This window comes from Chelmon rostratus, chromosome 18 (assembly GCF_017976325.1).
Source record: "Chelmon rostratus isolate fCheRos1 chromosome 18, fCheRos1.pri, whole genome shotgun sequence".
Lineage (NCBI taxonomy): Eukaryota > Metazoa > Chordata > Actinopteri > Chaetodontiformes > Chaetodontidae > Chelmon > Chelmon rostratus.
Genome location: NC_055675.1, coordinates 16,353,621 through 16,367,136, shown reverse-complemented (window position 1 = coordinate 16,367,136; position 13,516 = coordinate 16,353,621). Strand labels below are relative to the sequence as shown.

At 42.4% G+C, this 13,516-nt stretch overlaps 1 protein-coding gene across 1 annotated transcript in view; it reads left to right on the top strand.

Moving 5' to 3' along the window:
• enpp1 (ectonucleotide pyrophosphatase/phosphodiesterase 1) overlaps positions 1-13,516 on the top strand; it is a 31,965-nt gene that overhangs the window by 2,253 nt on the left and 16,196 nt on the right. The window contains exons 2-9 of the mRNA XM_041958487.1: positions 2,736-2,808; positions 7,134-7,194; positions 9,210-9,307; positions 9,390-9,469; positions 10,904-11,023; positions 12,596-12,705; positions 12,809-12,874; positions 12,970-13,042. Coding sequence (XP_041814421.1) covers positions 2,736-2,808; positions 7,134-7,194; positions 9,210-9,307; positions 9,390-9,469; positions 10,904-11,023; positions 12,596-12,705; positions 12,809-12,874; positions 12,970-13,042 — 681 coding nt within the window. The remainder of the gene's footprint in view (positions 1-2,735; positions 2,809-7,133; positions 7,195-9,209; positions 9,308-9,389; positions 9,470-10,903; positions 11,024-12,595; positions 12,706-12,808; positions 12,875-12,969; positions 13,043-13,516) is intronic.

Below are 13,516 nucleotides of genomic sequence, written 5' to 3'. Positions count from 1 at the left end.
GGAGAAAATAAGCGCACATACCCAGGAAACCACACACACACACCACACACACACATGCAGCAGCATATTTTCATACCCGTCTAGGAATTCTTGAGTATGTGAATTGCACTAAATGGATTACTTGTGGGGGATGTTTCCCACAATCCTGCTTTCGAGACTGACTGCACACAACTGCAGCTTATAGAGTGGATAAAGCTGAAGTTCTTCTCCTGGCACTAGATTAAACCCCTAAAAACTCATCTCTGTACATCAAAATGACACGTTTAGATGTTTTTACATGAAAAACGCCCTTTGTGTCGTCAAAAGTCCTACATGTAGCTCTGCGTGTGCCTTCATTTAGCATGAGAATCTATGAATGTGCAAACATCCTGCCTCAGTCTCCACCCACCTCCGCCGCTCACCTGCAGCTCCCGCTCACCTTCGACTCTGCTCACCAAACACGCAAACGGTGCTCGTGCCAAATGCTTTTGAATCGCCTCACCTTATCTTGCTAATGCAGTACGGTTAGCTTACGAGAACAACCTTTATCAAGGCATGCTTCATGAACAAACCCGACCTCATGTGAAGCTTTATTTCAGAAGCATTGTAGAGAATTTAACCATCATCTGATTTAGCAGCATCGCTATCGGACAAAGTGTTTTGAGTAGCGTTCGCCATAACTTTCTTCGTCAGCAGCCCCAAGCCGAATAAAATGTCCTGTCAGCATTTGACATGTCAAGTAACCTGGCAGGCTAACGCTGGCTAACATTAGCCGGCACACTGCAGGTTTGTTGAACACAACAGCTAAAACTCAAGAAAAATTAGATTAGATTACAGACATGCAGGGTCATACGTCAGGCTTCAATATAAGTGCTCTGGAAAAAGGCTCCTGCAGGCGACAGTCTGGCTCTGATTTTCAGATCCTTTGATGGCCACACTCACCATACGGACATGTTAACAAGGTTAAACTGGAGGGACTACAGCATGAAAATATCTAATCTAGTGTTGGGAAGCAGTCATAACTTATTTTACTCTTGTCGAGTGAAGCAGATATATTTCACCCTAAGGGCGGAGAAGATAAACGAGATGAAACTTGTCACTCTTGTGACTTCCTGTGACGCATCGAGATAAGATTAACATATTGCGACCGCTGTGAGTAAATTGGATTCTTGCGACAGAGAGATGTCACAACAAAGAAAAGACGTATTGCAATATTCTTTGCTGAGTATGTTAATAAGTGCTTAAATCATTGCTTTCACTTCCAGCTGTGGCTCCCAGTCTAGCAGTAGGACTCCAGCAAGTGGTCCCAAGATAAATCTGAAGGGTCACAAGACAGTTAAAGGATAAAAGAAAAGAAATACACTTCCTTACGCAAATCATGGACCACAAACCTTCATGGACATGCTGTAATTCAATCAAACTGTGACGGGGCGTCACATGTAGACATCTCTTCATTTCAAGCTAACGCCACACTAATTAAACAACCATGATAACCTCTACAGGCCTGGGGGTTGCAGGGGTTTCAAAATAAACAGCAATGATAAAACTGCTGAACACCCCCTTCTCTAAATAGACTGATCCAGACTTCTGTGAAACGTCCCTCTAATTACAAACAGATAGCACAAACAGACAGACACGGGGCGAGCAGCTTATCAAGAAGCAGCCAGGCCTTTGTCCACCTTTGACTTTGCAATTACACACGGCCAAGACCAACATTTGGACAGTTGGAGATGGTGTACGGGGGAAGGTGGAAATGATTAGATTACACTGGGCGGGGTTAAGGAAATAAATAACAGCCCACCTTCGCTCAGCACTGCAGCCCTTCATCCCGTCTTGAATACAGTTTGAAGTCTCACCAGAAAAAGCAAATAAAATAATGAAGGAATGAATCAAAGAATCCACACGGCTACATTAGCAGCTCTGTGAGACTGTAAATGCTAGCGTCAGCATGCTCGTAATGGTAATGCTAATATGCTGATGTTTAGGGTAATGTCTGTGCACCATCTTAGTTTAGCATGTTAGCATTCTAACATTTACTAATTAAAACTAAGCACGATCTGTAGCTTATGTAGCTTATTTTTTAGGTGTTTGGTCATACCTTTAAACTATTTGACTGGTTCACCCTCTGAGGACCATGAATGTCTTTGAACTAGTTCATCAGATAAGTGAAACTTTGGCCTGCTGGTGACGTTAGAGGAAAAAGTAAGGGGGGTCGCTAAAGGTAGCATGATTCATCCCCTGGGGGCCATGAATGTATGTACAAAATTTCATGGCAGTCCAGCCAATGTCTGTTGAGATAGTTCAGTCTGGACCAAAGCAGCACACTTTGTGTTGTAGTGACTGGTGTTTATGAACTGAAAACATCCTGATTTATGGCTTCTCTGAGGGGGCCAAAAGTCTGTTACAGTGTGTTTATATTATGGTTACAAGGCATGTAGCGGACACTCGAGTATGTCTAAAGAGCCAGTAGGACAAGCTTTTGCCAAGGCCATTTTCACCACACTATCATTCAAAATACCTTGTTGGAATTTGATTCTTTTTTTGGTTTCACGGTAGTTACTAACAGACATCAGGTAAAATGCTGCAACAGACAGGAGTATTGTTGATCATAATTCAGCAGTGAGTGTTTGTTGAGTGTGTTTGTGTTTTAAATCTAAACACCTTCAGTCATGTTTGTTGAGGGCTGCATGTGATGTACGAACTGTTATCTTCAGTAACTCTAACAAACATCCTGACGTTTGCTCTCTGGTTTCCAGGTTCTGCTGCTGTGCCTGCTGGTGGTCATCCTGGCTGTGGTGTTTGCTCTGAAAAAGGGCAGCAATGGCAACGGTAGGGACTGATGACCGTTTCGCTGCGCTGATCGTACAGCTGTAACATGTTTCCACATCTTGTACGTATCCACCACCACAGTCAGCAGCTGTAGGAGGAGGAATTCAGTGGGTAGCTGGATTCAGCAACTGTATAGCTAGGCTGTAATTTAAAGGTAACCTGTGGAGACTGCAAAGGGGAAGAAAAACGTTCTGACACAATCGCGCTAAGCCCAGGCTGCAGGTATGGTGCCTTTGCATAATCACACACAGGTAGAGGAAGGGGAGGAGAATGTCAAGTCAGCCAATGGCAGGCTTATACCAACAGCCTATTTCCTGCGTGTCGGACCACACTAAAAGTAAAGAGAACTTTGTTTTTTAGAAAAAAACCTTTTCAGTTAAAATGAATGAGTTTTAGAGGCAGTATTTTTTACAGTGAGTGTATTACTGACTGGATTAGTGTTTAGAAAAGTCAGTATCTGTTGAATTTGAAGATTTCTGAACTGTGGTGGTGTAAAACAAAAACATTTTGGCAGCGAGCAGAGCGCACTACTAACCTCCATCCCGCTCGCGCTGATCAGAATGAATGGGCTGAAAGCAATTTCCACGGGGCTAATCTCATTTTCCTGGAGACAGGACGCAGCAGAACTTAGAAAAATGCAATAATTCTGTCAAATTTAAGGCACACAGCGAATGAAGATGCTTTGCCTGCAACAGAGAGACAGTCATACAGAAATAGCCGTGTCCAGTTCAGAGCACTTATTCAGGGAATGCTGGTGAAAGCACAGACTGCGAGTTGTCAGAGGGCAGAGGAGTAGCTCACTGCTAACGTCCACCTATAGATCCCTCAGAAACTCTAAACTGCCAGTATTTAGAGCAGCAGTGAAGGAGGGTCAAGTTACCAAGCAGCCAGTGGCAGAGAGAGAGACAGAATGAATGTTCACTCCTGCATATGACTTGTTCACAGGATATGTTCCTCTCAGGGTGGTGCGATCAGGCTTTTTTAGCCCACTCTCGCAAGACGCGTCGTAAACACACATTTAAGAGACGCAGGAATGTTCACCCGGGGCTGGCGTGCACTCTGCAGCCATAGATTCCCGCTGGTTAGACGTGGGCACTGGCGTCCGCATGCTCTTTGTTGCAAACCGCCGTGCCAAAACACCCCTCTTCCATTTTCGGGGGCAGCGGTGGTGACTGTGGGCAGCTGTCCCCAGCCTGGGCGGGGTGCGCTCTCTGCTGTGGCATTTCCCTTTAACTTACGCTTCCTACCCAGCTAACATGAAAGCCATATGGGAAGAATAAATTTTGACTTTTCGCTCGCTCAGACTCTTATTTTGTTTTTCACATCTATGCAGCTTTGTTGGAACCTCTACATCGGTCGTAAGGCAGCTTTCTTTGGTAAGGCCTCTGGACGCAGATGAAAGGAAATAAAAATAACCCAGGGCTTCTTCCTAGAGGCTGACAGTATGTAGTATAAAATGCTGAGAGCGGGTTTTCCCGTGAATTACAGACCACAGCAACTTGTCTCCTGAGACGGAGCATCCCCGTGCTCGGTCCAAACCGCACCGCTGGCCTCGAGAGGCGGTGAGGAGGGGCTTTCTCACCGACATGCTAAGACTCCCTCTGTCATGTGTCCAGTCAGCAGCAGACTTGACAGATATGCTGGGAGGGCAGTTGAAAGAGGTGGCCCAAAGTTTCCTGGTTAGAGTCACCTTTTCCTTGGGAATGTCTTCTGCTCTGGGAGCCGCTCAGGAGAAACGAGATGGTATCTTATATCTTGCGTTGTGTTACAGTGCTTGACAAATACTTTCAAATCACGCTTCATTGCAAAACCAATATGAGACACGCTTATCTCCTCCTGCTCATACATGTATGTGTCCTCCTTCCTCTATTTTCACTCCCCAAAAACTCATTGTCATCTGATTACATCACATATTTGGGTTCTTTTTTTCTTAAAGTCACAATGAAACAGCAGTAAGAAGCATCTTTAACAACAGTGACGTAGTTCTGAGTGTTACGAGGGGAGTTCATCAGCTAATAACCTGATGGGGGTCCTTGTATCAAAACATTCTGAGTAATACATTTTTCTGATTGCAAGTGTAGTGGATCTTGTGCGCGGGTCTTTTGTTGTGTTGAGCCATGGCCTTCTACGTACCTGTCCATCAACTGGTGAGCAGAAGTTTTGCTCCTCTGAGGAGGATCGCATTTCAAATCGCATTTCATAAGTTATGTTTATCAATTATTTATTTATTTTTGTGTTTTACAGGAAGAGACAGTAGAGGGGTTTTGTTACATAAATGCACAAAAAAACGTTCATGTATTTAGCATTTAAAGGCACAGATTGTAATTTCTGCCACTAGGGGTCTCTCAATCAAAACAATGAAAGCAGAAGACGTAGTTTGACGGAGCAGTGTGGGATCATGGGAGTTGTTGTCGTCACTGTTAAACAACCAACGTGAAAAATCATGGAAATCAATCTGACGTGACTCAGACAGAAATGTTCATAATGTATTAAAGTCTTATTGGTGGTACATTTAGTCATGTTTGGCGACGTCCTTCCTCACTCTCTGGTGTATCATCTGGTGTTTCTTGGGTCTCCCTGCAAGTTATAACTAGAGGGGGTGAAGGTGACCTAATGAAACGCACTGTTACCTTGAATAAAATCCTGGATTTGGGGTAATAAGTACACAGCTCAACAAAATATACAGCATAGGTCTAGTCATTTTTAGACATTATAATGTGGAAATGGAAAGTGTGTTTTTCATTTCACTGTGCACTGATCAGTATTTGTGCGTAAAGAACTGATCTCACGATGATGTGTAAAGTGGAAATGGTGACTTGCGGTGATAACCAAACAGAGATTTATCACCTGATTCTGCACTTCCCCTTCAGTGTCTTTAAGCGTATTTTGGATTTACTGCCTGTTTCACTCTCGCAGCTCTCGTCATCATAACTTCCACATGCAGCCGGCAGCTGTTTTCCCCAAAAAAAGGCTCCGACAAACCCCCCGAACACGAGCTGCTCAGCGCCAAACAGCAGACAAAGTTAGCAACAAGCCGGTGAACATAGTGAAGCATTTAGCAGCTAGAGACAAGGTATTTCCCTCAGGAGTTGGTTGAGACGAGCAAACATTATGACTCCACATGCTGATGTTGCTCTGTGTTTGCTGGAGCTGTAAATAGGCAGCAGTTTTCTAAAGCGTTCTTCATAATATATATCAGTGTCGTATTTACTGCCCCAAACATTTCCAAGAAATGAATGAATGCAGGTTTAAAGGAATTCACTGTCTCAGATGAAGTGAATTAAATATGTCAGAGGGAGGGATGTGCCGTATTTAAAGTTACAAACATGAGATATTCACTAGTTAAATGTTTACACCTCTTTACTGTAAGAAAGGATGTTTTTTCTTCCTGTTGTGTTTCCATGAGAACAGAGTCCACATGGTTTCTATTGCATGTGAACACATCCTCTCCAGCACAAAGTCTGGCTCGAAAACGTGATGGTTGAGTACTTCGTCTTTGTCCGTGGCGTCTGTCTGTGCGTCTGTCTGCGCTGTTATCCATTTGTGCCTTTACGCAACATATTCATGTGGTCCACAGAGCTTTGCTCTCTTCTAGCTCCAAAAAGCAGTGGAAAGACTTTGCTGGCCGGGAAGCACAGGAAACCTTCAGCCTCCTTCCATCTTAAATCATCTCATGAATATGTGGATGACAAAGTGGCATTTTTGCACTTCGCACTTCCTGTTCTATGCTGGTGAAGCGACTCTGAAAACAATCCCACAAGCACACAGATTTTCTGACAGAGAAGCAGCGTTTGTTACTGCACAAGAGAGATTTTTGCTTGTCTTAGTTTGGCTCAACAGCATTGTTTGGTCCCTTCCTAACAGTGACGAAACAGACAAGACTCAGAGGTCCATTACATTGACCTCACTGACTGACAGCAGCTGCCAAGTATAAAAAGCTAACTCTGGCTAACTGTGTCTCTCACACAAACAAGCGTTAGCAAGCCTGATATCCACCTGAGGAAAGTCTTACATGGACCAGATTTATTCGTCCGCTGCAGCAGTGAACGCAACACATGGATTCGCTGATAACTGTGGTATATTCAGAACTTAACAAGATATTTAGGGTTGATGAACATCACAATTACAATGACAAACAGCTCTAAAGAAATATTTAAGAATTGGAAGTTTTCAGACTTTAACACTTTATCTTCCAACATAAGTCTGGTTCATTTGTGTGATTCTCATTGATGTCAGTATTGCGTATCGCCCAGACAGCTCAAATACACTCTATGCAACTGGAAACATGCCTTTTTATCACTGACAACACTCTCCTTTCCCATCAGGAGGGGACCTCTGGCTGCAGCAGGCCGATGAAGAGATCCAGCAACCGCAGTGTCCACCCGGGTAATACAGCACTCTTCTTCTGCTGTTGTGATGTGAGAGATGATGTGGTTCTAGTTGAAAATATACCTCAAATCTCAGCTGGCGTCATTTTCTCTTCTTTGCACAGTGTATGTCTGCATGTTTTGGCGCTGAGAACGAAGCTTTTCAGCTGTATCGCCCACAGTAATCTTGAGTTGTTGAACTGGGCCCATTGTTCCCTGTAGGCGGTTCTTAGTGGACAGTAAAGACAGAAATAGAAAGACTTTTCTGTCACTCTCTGTTCATCTCAGTTTTTTTTTTAGAAGCGTGTAAATAAGCCAAACACATGACTCCTGTTTTTCACGACGGTGGTGGAAAAAGGTAATTCTCACTGTGGAAACCAGTCTAATGACTAATCGCTTGTGTGTTGGTGAGCAATGGTGTGTGTGTGAGTGTGTGGTCACGTGTGTGTGTGTGTGTGTGTGTTTCTGCTTTGGTAAGGGAGTAACCCCAGACAGACTCATTAGACTATGGAAAAGAAAACCTGTGGCTCCAAATGAAGCTATTTTTGGCTTGAAAACATCTTAAAACAAATGAATGTTGTCTGTGTTATTTTTTTTTTTATGTCACAGTCGCTCATTCACTCGGGTTTGTTTATATTGTTTCTGTTGGAAAACCGCGCTTTCTTTTTAATGTGTGGTTTGGTCTTTTACAAAATGCTGATTGCAAGCGTTTTTCACTTGTTAATTTTTTAAATAGGCTGATTATTTTGTGAGGATCAAAGTACCATGTGAATTGTAAATGAAACAGGAAGCTGAAGGAAAAAGCAAATGGAAAAAGGAATCAGCCTTCCAACTTCCTGGTTAAAACTTGGATTTATTCAGTTAAATTCAGTTTTTCTGATCTTTAAAAAAAAACAGCATTTTTAAATAGTTTTCCCATTACATACTTGTGTATTGATGAATCTATTTTTATGTTTGATTTCTTCGAATTTGGCACAAACATCCCCTTGGACTCGAATGAACTGGTTAGAATTTGGTGGTCAAAGGTCAGTGTGGCCACACAAAACAGATTTTTGGCCATAACTCAGGAATTTGTGCCCAAATTTCACAGAAATGCCTCGCAGGATAAAATGACAAAGTGATGACATTTTATAAAGGTCAAAGGTCAACTTCACTGTGACATCATAATGGTAAAAACAACGCCATAAGTCAGGAACAGAAGGGGAGCTTGTGATCATATTTCACATTTGGCCTGAGTCGGGGACTCCAGTGTTGGGCGTTCACCTTCAAACTGTGCTGATTGCATAGATCTTCTGTGCTGAAGGCTTGAAGATGTGTGTGAAGCATCCACCTTTTACGATTTGTAACTTCTTTGCAGCAACATCCATATTTGAAGCATTGTAGTCCACCACAAGCTCTTTCTGCTGATCTTGGGCTTCAGGTGGTTGTCGTTGCACCGTGCGATGGAGCTCTCTATCAGTCCTGTGGACTCCTCTGGAAAAAAGTCTTTAAGTGAAGACAGCACGTTTCAGACAGGACAGACATGGATGTAAACTGCGATTTGACTGGCTGGCAGAGGCATCTAACAGCAAGGCTGTAATTCTAGTTAAATTATGTATTTTATTAATCATTTTATGCAGTTCTTTTAATGAACCCTTTTCAATTCAACCAGTACATTGATGGATTACTGCTTGTAATCATGACTAACGGAGCGGTAACCTGCAGATAATGAAATGAATGTAGTGCTCCCACTGAAATGGGAGAGGACAGAACAATGAAATCTGCAGAGACCCTCTTAGTCCTTGATTTATCGCCAGCAGAGTCACATTTCCCTTCCTGTTCTCCTCCTCTGTGTGTTCTTGCGGCCTGTAATTTGACTATTTCTCCTCTTGCCTGCTTACTCAAAGAGCTGCTTTGTGTTCTCTCCACATCGGCCGACTGCACAACACTACTGGTGCCAAACATATCCATGTCTACCGCTGAGTGATTATTCAAGTTTCCATTCACAAACCCACCCCTGAAAGCATCATCCTTCCTCTCTGTGTCCCCACCCAGTTTTTCCAGGCCTCCTCTCATCCTGGTGTCATTGGACGGTTTCAGGGCGGGGTACTTGAAAGATCACGGCAGCCACCTTCCCGTCATCAACAAGCTGCGTAAGTCGCCGACATCGTGGACTCCGCAGCTCTTCATGGTTTGCTGTGTGTCCTGGTGTGACTGAACATTAATGTGTTACAGGAAATGCAGGAACAACAACGCCATACATGAGGCCTGTCTATCCCACAAAGACCTTTCCCAACCACTACAGCATTGTGACCGTAAGTGCTTTCTGGTCAAGGGTTGATTTATTGGACAGAGTTGGTTAAATTGTTTTTCCGGCTTGTTTTGTTTATGGTGAAAGAAGAACTCATGTGATTTGATTGAATGCAATGAAAAAATACTTTCCTACAAGTAAAAGTCTTTTCAACTAATTGTAATTCTTATAATTTTAATTAATCGCAGTTAAAGCTGCAGCAGGCAGTTGGGGGTCAGGTCACTCTGCTAAGCCCCGCCCACCAAATGATGTAGCAAACATGGCCGTCAACTGCAGCTAACTAGCAAACTAAAGAGTCTATTCTACTCAGCTAATTAGATCTGGCTCAGAGGTAGAGACACGTAAAATGTGAATGATCCTTGTTTGTGTCACTCTGATTGACTAGTTACAGTGTTTTTTTTTAACTAAACTTTTTTTATTTAAACTCTTTAATTAAGTACTGTTTGTGGCAATGGTCACATTTTAACCAAAATTATAATGCAATAATATCACCATCTGCAGGTTTAAGCACCTGCTCTGCAGAAAACTGGACCCTTTGAGTGAGATATATCACATATTGCTATATATGTTACATTATTAGACTTTATATTGATGCAGGGATGTATAAGTTGCATTTCGCAGTTGTAGCTGTTTGAGGTGGGCTAGTTTTAACCAGTGGAAAAGGGTTGCAAGAAAAATCTGAAGGGACATTTAATGGTTAATGGAAGAGGAACGAAGAAAAGATAAAGTCCTGCCACAAAGTTTAGATTCATTTCTCAGACAACAGTTTAATCTTTAGTGAAATCTTGGATAATTTTATCTCTTTGGGCAACTATATAAGTGAAACCATCTGAGCAGTCTAGTGGAGAAATCACTCTTTGTATATATATTTTTTTGTAATATCCTATAATCTTTGCTTTTGAGTTTTAGAGCCATGGGAGTTGAGCAGTTAAATGAAACCATCTGAGAGTTTAAGCTAACAACTAAATGTGAAAACTGCAATACTCCCCTCTAAAATGTAGAGAACTAGAAGCATGCAAGTTGCATAAAACTGAAACACTCAAATAAAATGCAAATACCTCAAAATTCCACTTAAGTACAGTACTTGAGCAAATGTATTTACTTCTTTACCACCACTGATCTTAGTGTATCACAGTTCAACAGTGGACTTATATCTGACTTTGGGCTTTTCTCTGTAATTTCCCTGTTGAGTCAGGGTCTAGTATTGTTGAGGGTAAATAGCTTACATGTGCTTGTGGAGAGGAACAGCAGCAGACCTGGGGGGCTCACAGTGTAGATTTCACCTCTTGGTTAAAACCACATCCCGCAATTAGAATAAACTCCTGCGGTTACCAGTAATATTTAGGTTAGACATTCGCGAGAGACGAGGTAATCGCTTTAAATCCCTGCGGCCACAGTAACAAAACAACTCACTTGGATTGCGTGTTTTATCTTATAGGGTCTTTATCCTGAGTCTCATGGGATTGTGGACAACAAGATGTACGACGTGACCCGGAACGCTTTCTTCAGCTTGAAAACTGACGAGAAATTCAACGCAAAATGGTACCAGGGAGAGCCAGTAAGTGACTCTGTGCGGCTGTGATATTGTGCACAAAGGTGCAAACTCCCTGCTCAGTAAATAAACAAAAAAAAAAAAACAGTAAAGTTTTGGACCACTTGAGGAGTCCTGAGCAATGCTGGCGTAACATTTCTATCGCACAGTGACAAACCTGACGGCAGCCACAGAAGGCACTTGTCCTGTGTGAGAATATGAAGCATTGTGCTCAGATCATGCTGTAATTTGCTGTCTGCGAATGGCACGAGACACTTGTTTTTTTTGACAGCGGTGAGTTTCATTGCTGAGAATCAGCTCTCCCCATAATGAGCTTCTTGATATAATTATGGATTCTGCTCCTGCTAAATGACAGCTTGTGAGGGCAGAGAGTTGTGCTTGTTTAGACGCTTTGTGGTTCCCATTTTAACTGGGATGCCTCTTAAATCTCATTCCTCAACTGTGTGACAGGCTGCGCTTGAAAGTACATCACGCAGCGGCAGTATGACTTTCCAGGAGGGACGGAGGGAAAGATTAATGATGACCCCCTTGAATGCATTCTTTCGTAATGAACCAATACAAATAAGTGCATCTGCCAAACCAGGCGTACAAGCCTGCTGCATAAATAACACTGAAGTGACACTGCAGGTCAGTCTAATACGTATCGATTTAGCATCAAAATATGCGCTTATATTGCCGTCAGTCTTGACTGGGCTGTGAAGGATTACACTTTTATCTTAATGGACTGAACACTGCAGCTGTGATGTACTGCGATCAATGAATTAGGTATTCTTATATTACAGCTTCGTGTGTCTGAATTAATCATGAACCTAGATGACCCTCTCAACTCCTCTCTTCTCCTTTTGTCTACTCTCTTGTTTCCTTGTGTCTCTTTTCCTTTTCCCCTTATCTCCTTTCCTCTCTTCTTCTTTTGTCTCCTTTTCTCACTTCTTGTCTTATCTCTGTCTTTTCTTCTTTCTTTTCCTTTCCTGTCCTTTCCTTTCCTTTTTACTAATTTCCTCTCCTCTCCTGTCTTTTCGTTTCCTTCCCTTCCATTTTCCCCTTATCTCCTTTCCTTTCCTTTCCTTTCCTTTCTTTCCTTTCCTTTCCTTTCCTTTTTGCCCTTATTTCCTCTCCTCTCTTCTTTCTTTCTTCCCTTTCCTTTTCCCCTCCTTTCATCTCCTTTTCTTTCCTTTTCTTTTGGCCTCATTTCCTCTCCTCTCTTCTTTCTTCCTTTCATTTTTTTTTCTTATCATCTCCTTTCCTTTCCTTCTCTTCTGGCCTCATTTCCTCTCTTCTTTGTTCCTTCCCTTTCCTTTTCTCCTCATCTCATCTCCTTTCCTTCCCTTTTTTGTGGCCTCATTTCCTCTCCTCTCTTCTTTCGTCCTTTCCTTTCCTTTTCCCCTCATCTCCTTTCCTTTCCTTTTCTTTCTTCTTGTCCCCACTTTTCTCCTCTCCTTTTCTTTACTTTTTTCCTTTTCAACTTCTTTTCCTCTCTTCTCTTTTTGTTTTGTTTCCCTTCCTGTTCTTCCATCTCCTTTCCTTTCCCCTTCTTTTCTTTCCTATGGCCTCATTTCCTTTCCTCTCTTCTCTTCTCAGGTCTGGGTCACTGCCATGCGTCACAAACTGAAAACAGGAACCTTCTTCTGGCCTGGCTCAGATGTAGCCATCAATGGCACCTTCCCAGACTTTTACAAGGTGTATGACAAGTAAGAGTCCCGCCTTTATGTTTCATACAAACTCATGACAAATGGCACGATATAGTGGTGTAATGATGTGTTGTAGATAACATGGTGCCTTTTTGGTGCACAGGACCGCTACATTTGAGAAGCGAGTGTCGACGCTGTTTGAATGGCTCAGTTTACCTCAGGGAGAAAGGTATCACATGTTCTATTTCAGCAATTATGTTATGAGTAGCCATCAAAAAGCAGTGAACATTACACTCACAGTAACTGTTGCCTTTGTGGTTTCAGACCTGACTTCTACACTTTGTACCTGGATGAACCTGACACATCCGGACACAGTTATGGGCCAGCGAGCAGCCAGGTCAGTCATCCACTACATGTTAAACCTGTACTCATAACCTGGTTATTGAACATCAGAATAGACAGAACAAGCAAAAGAGTTCATTCGAGACAAAATCTTCCCTTAGGTCTGAAACCCTGATTCCAAAAAAGTTCTGACACTGTGTAAAACATAATTAAACCAGAATGTGATAACTAACTAATCCCTTTTGACTCAAACTCAATTGAAAACAGTACAAAGACAATATATTTAATGTTCGACCTCATCACCTTCATTGATTTTTGTAAATATCTGCTTATTCTGAATTTGATGCAGCAACAAGTTTCAAACAAGTTGAGACAGGAGCAACAAAAGAGGTTCACCACTTTGTGAACACATGACTGTATAAAGGATGTTACTACATGGGCTCAGGAACACTACATGAAACTGTTCTCAGTGAACACAGTTTGTTTTAGTCCCAACCTTGGGGTGTGGCTTTTTCCAGAGCTTTCAGTT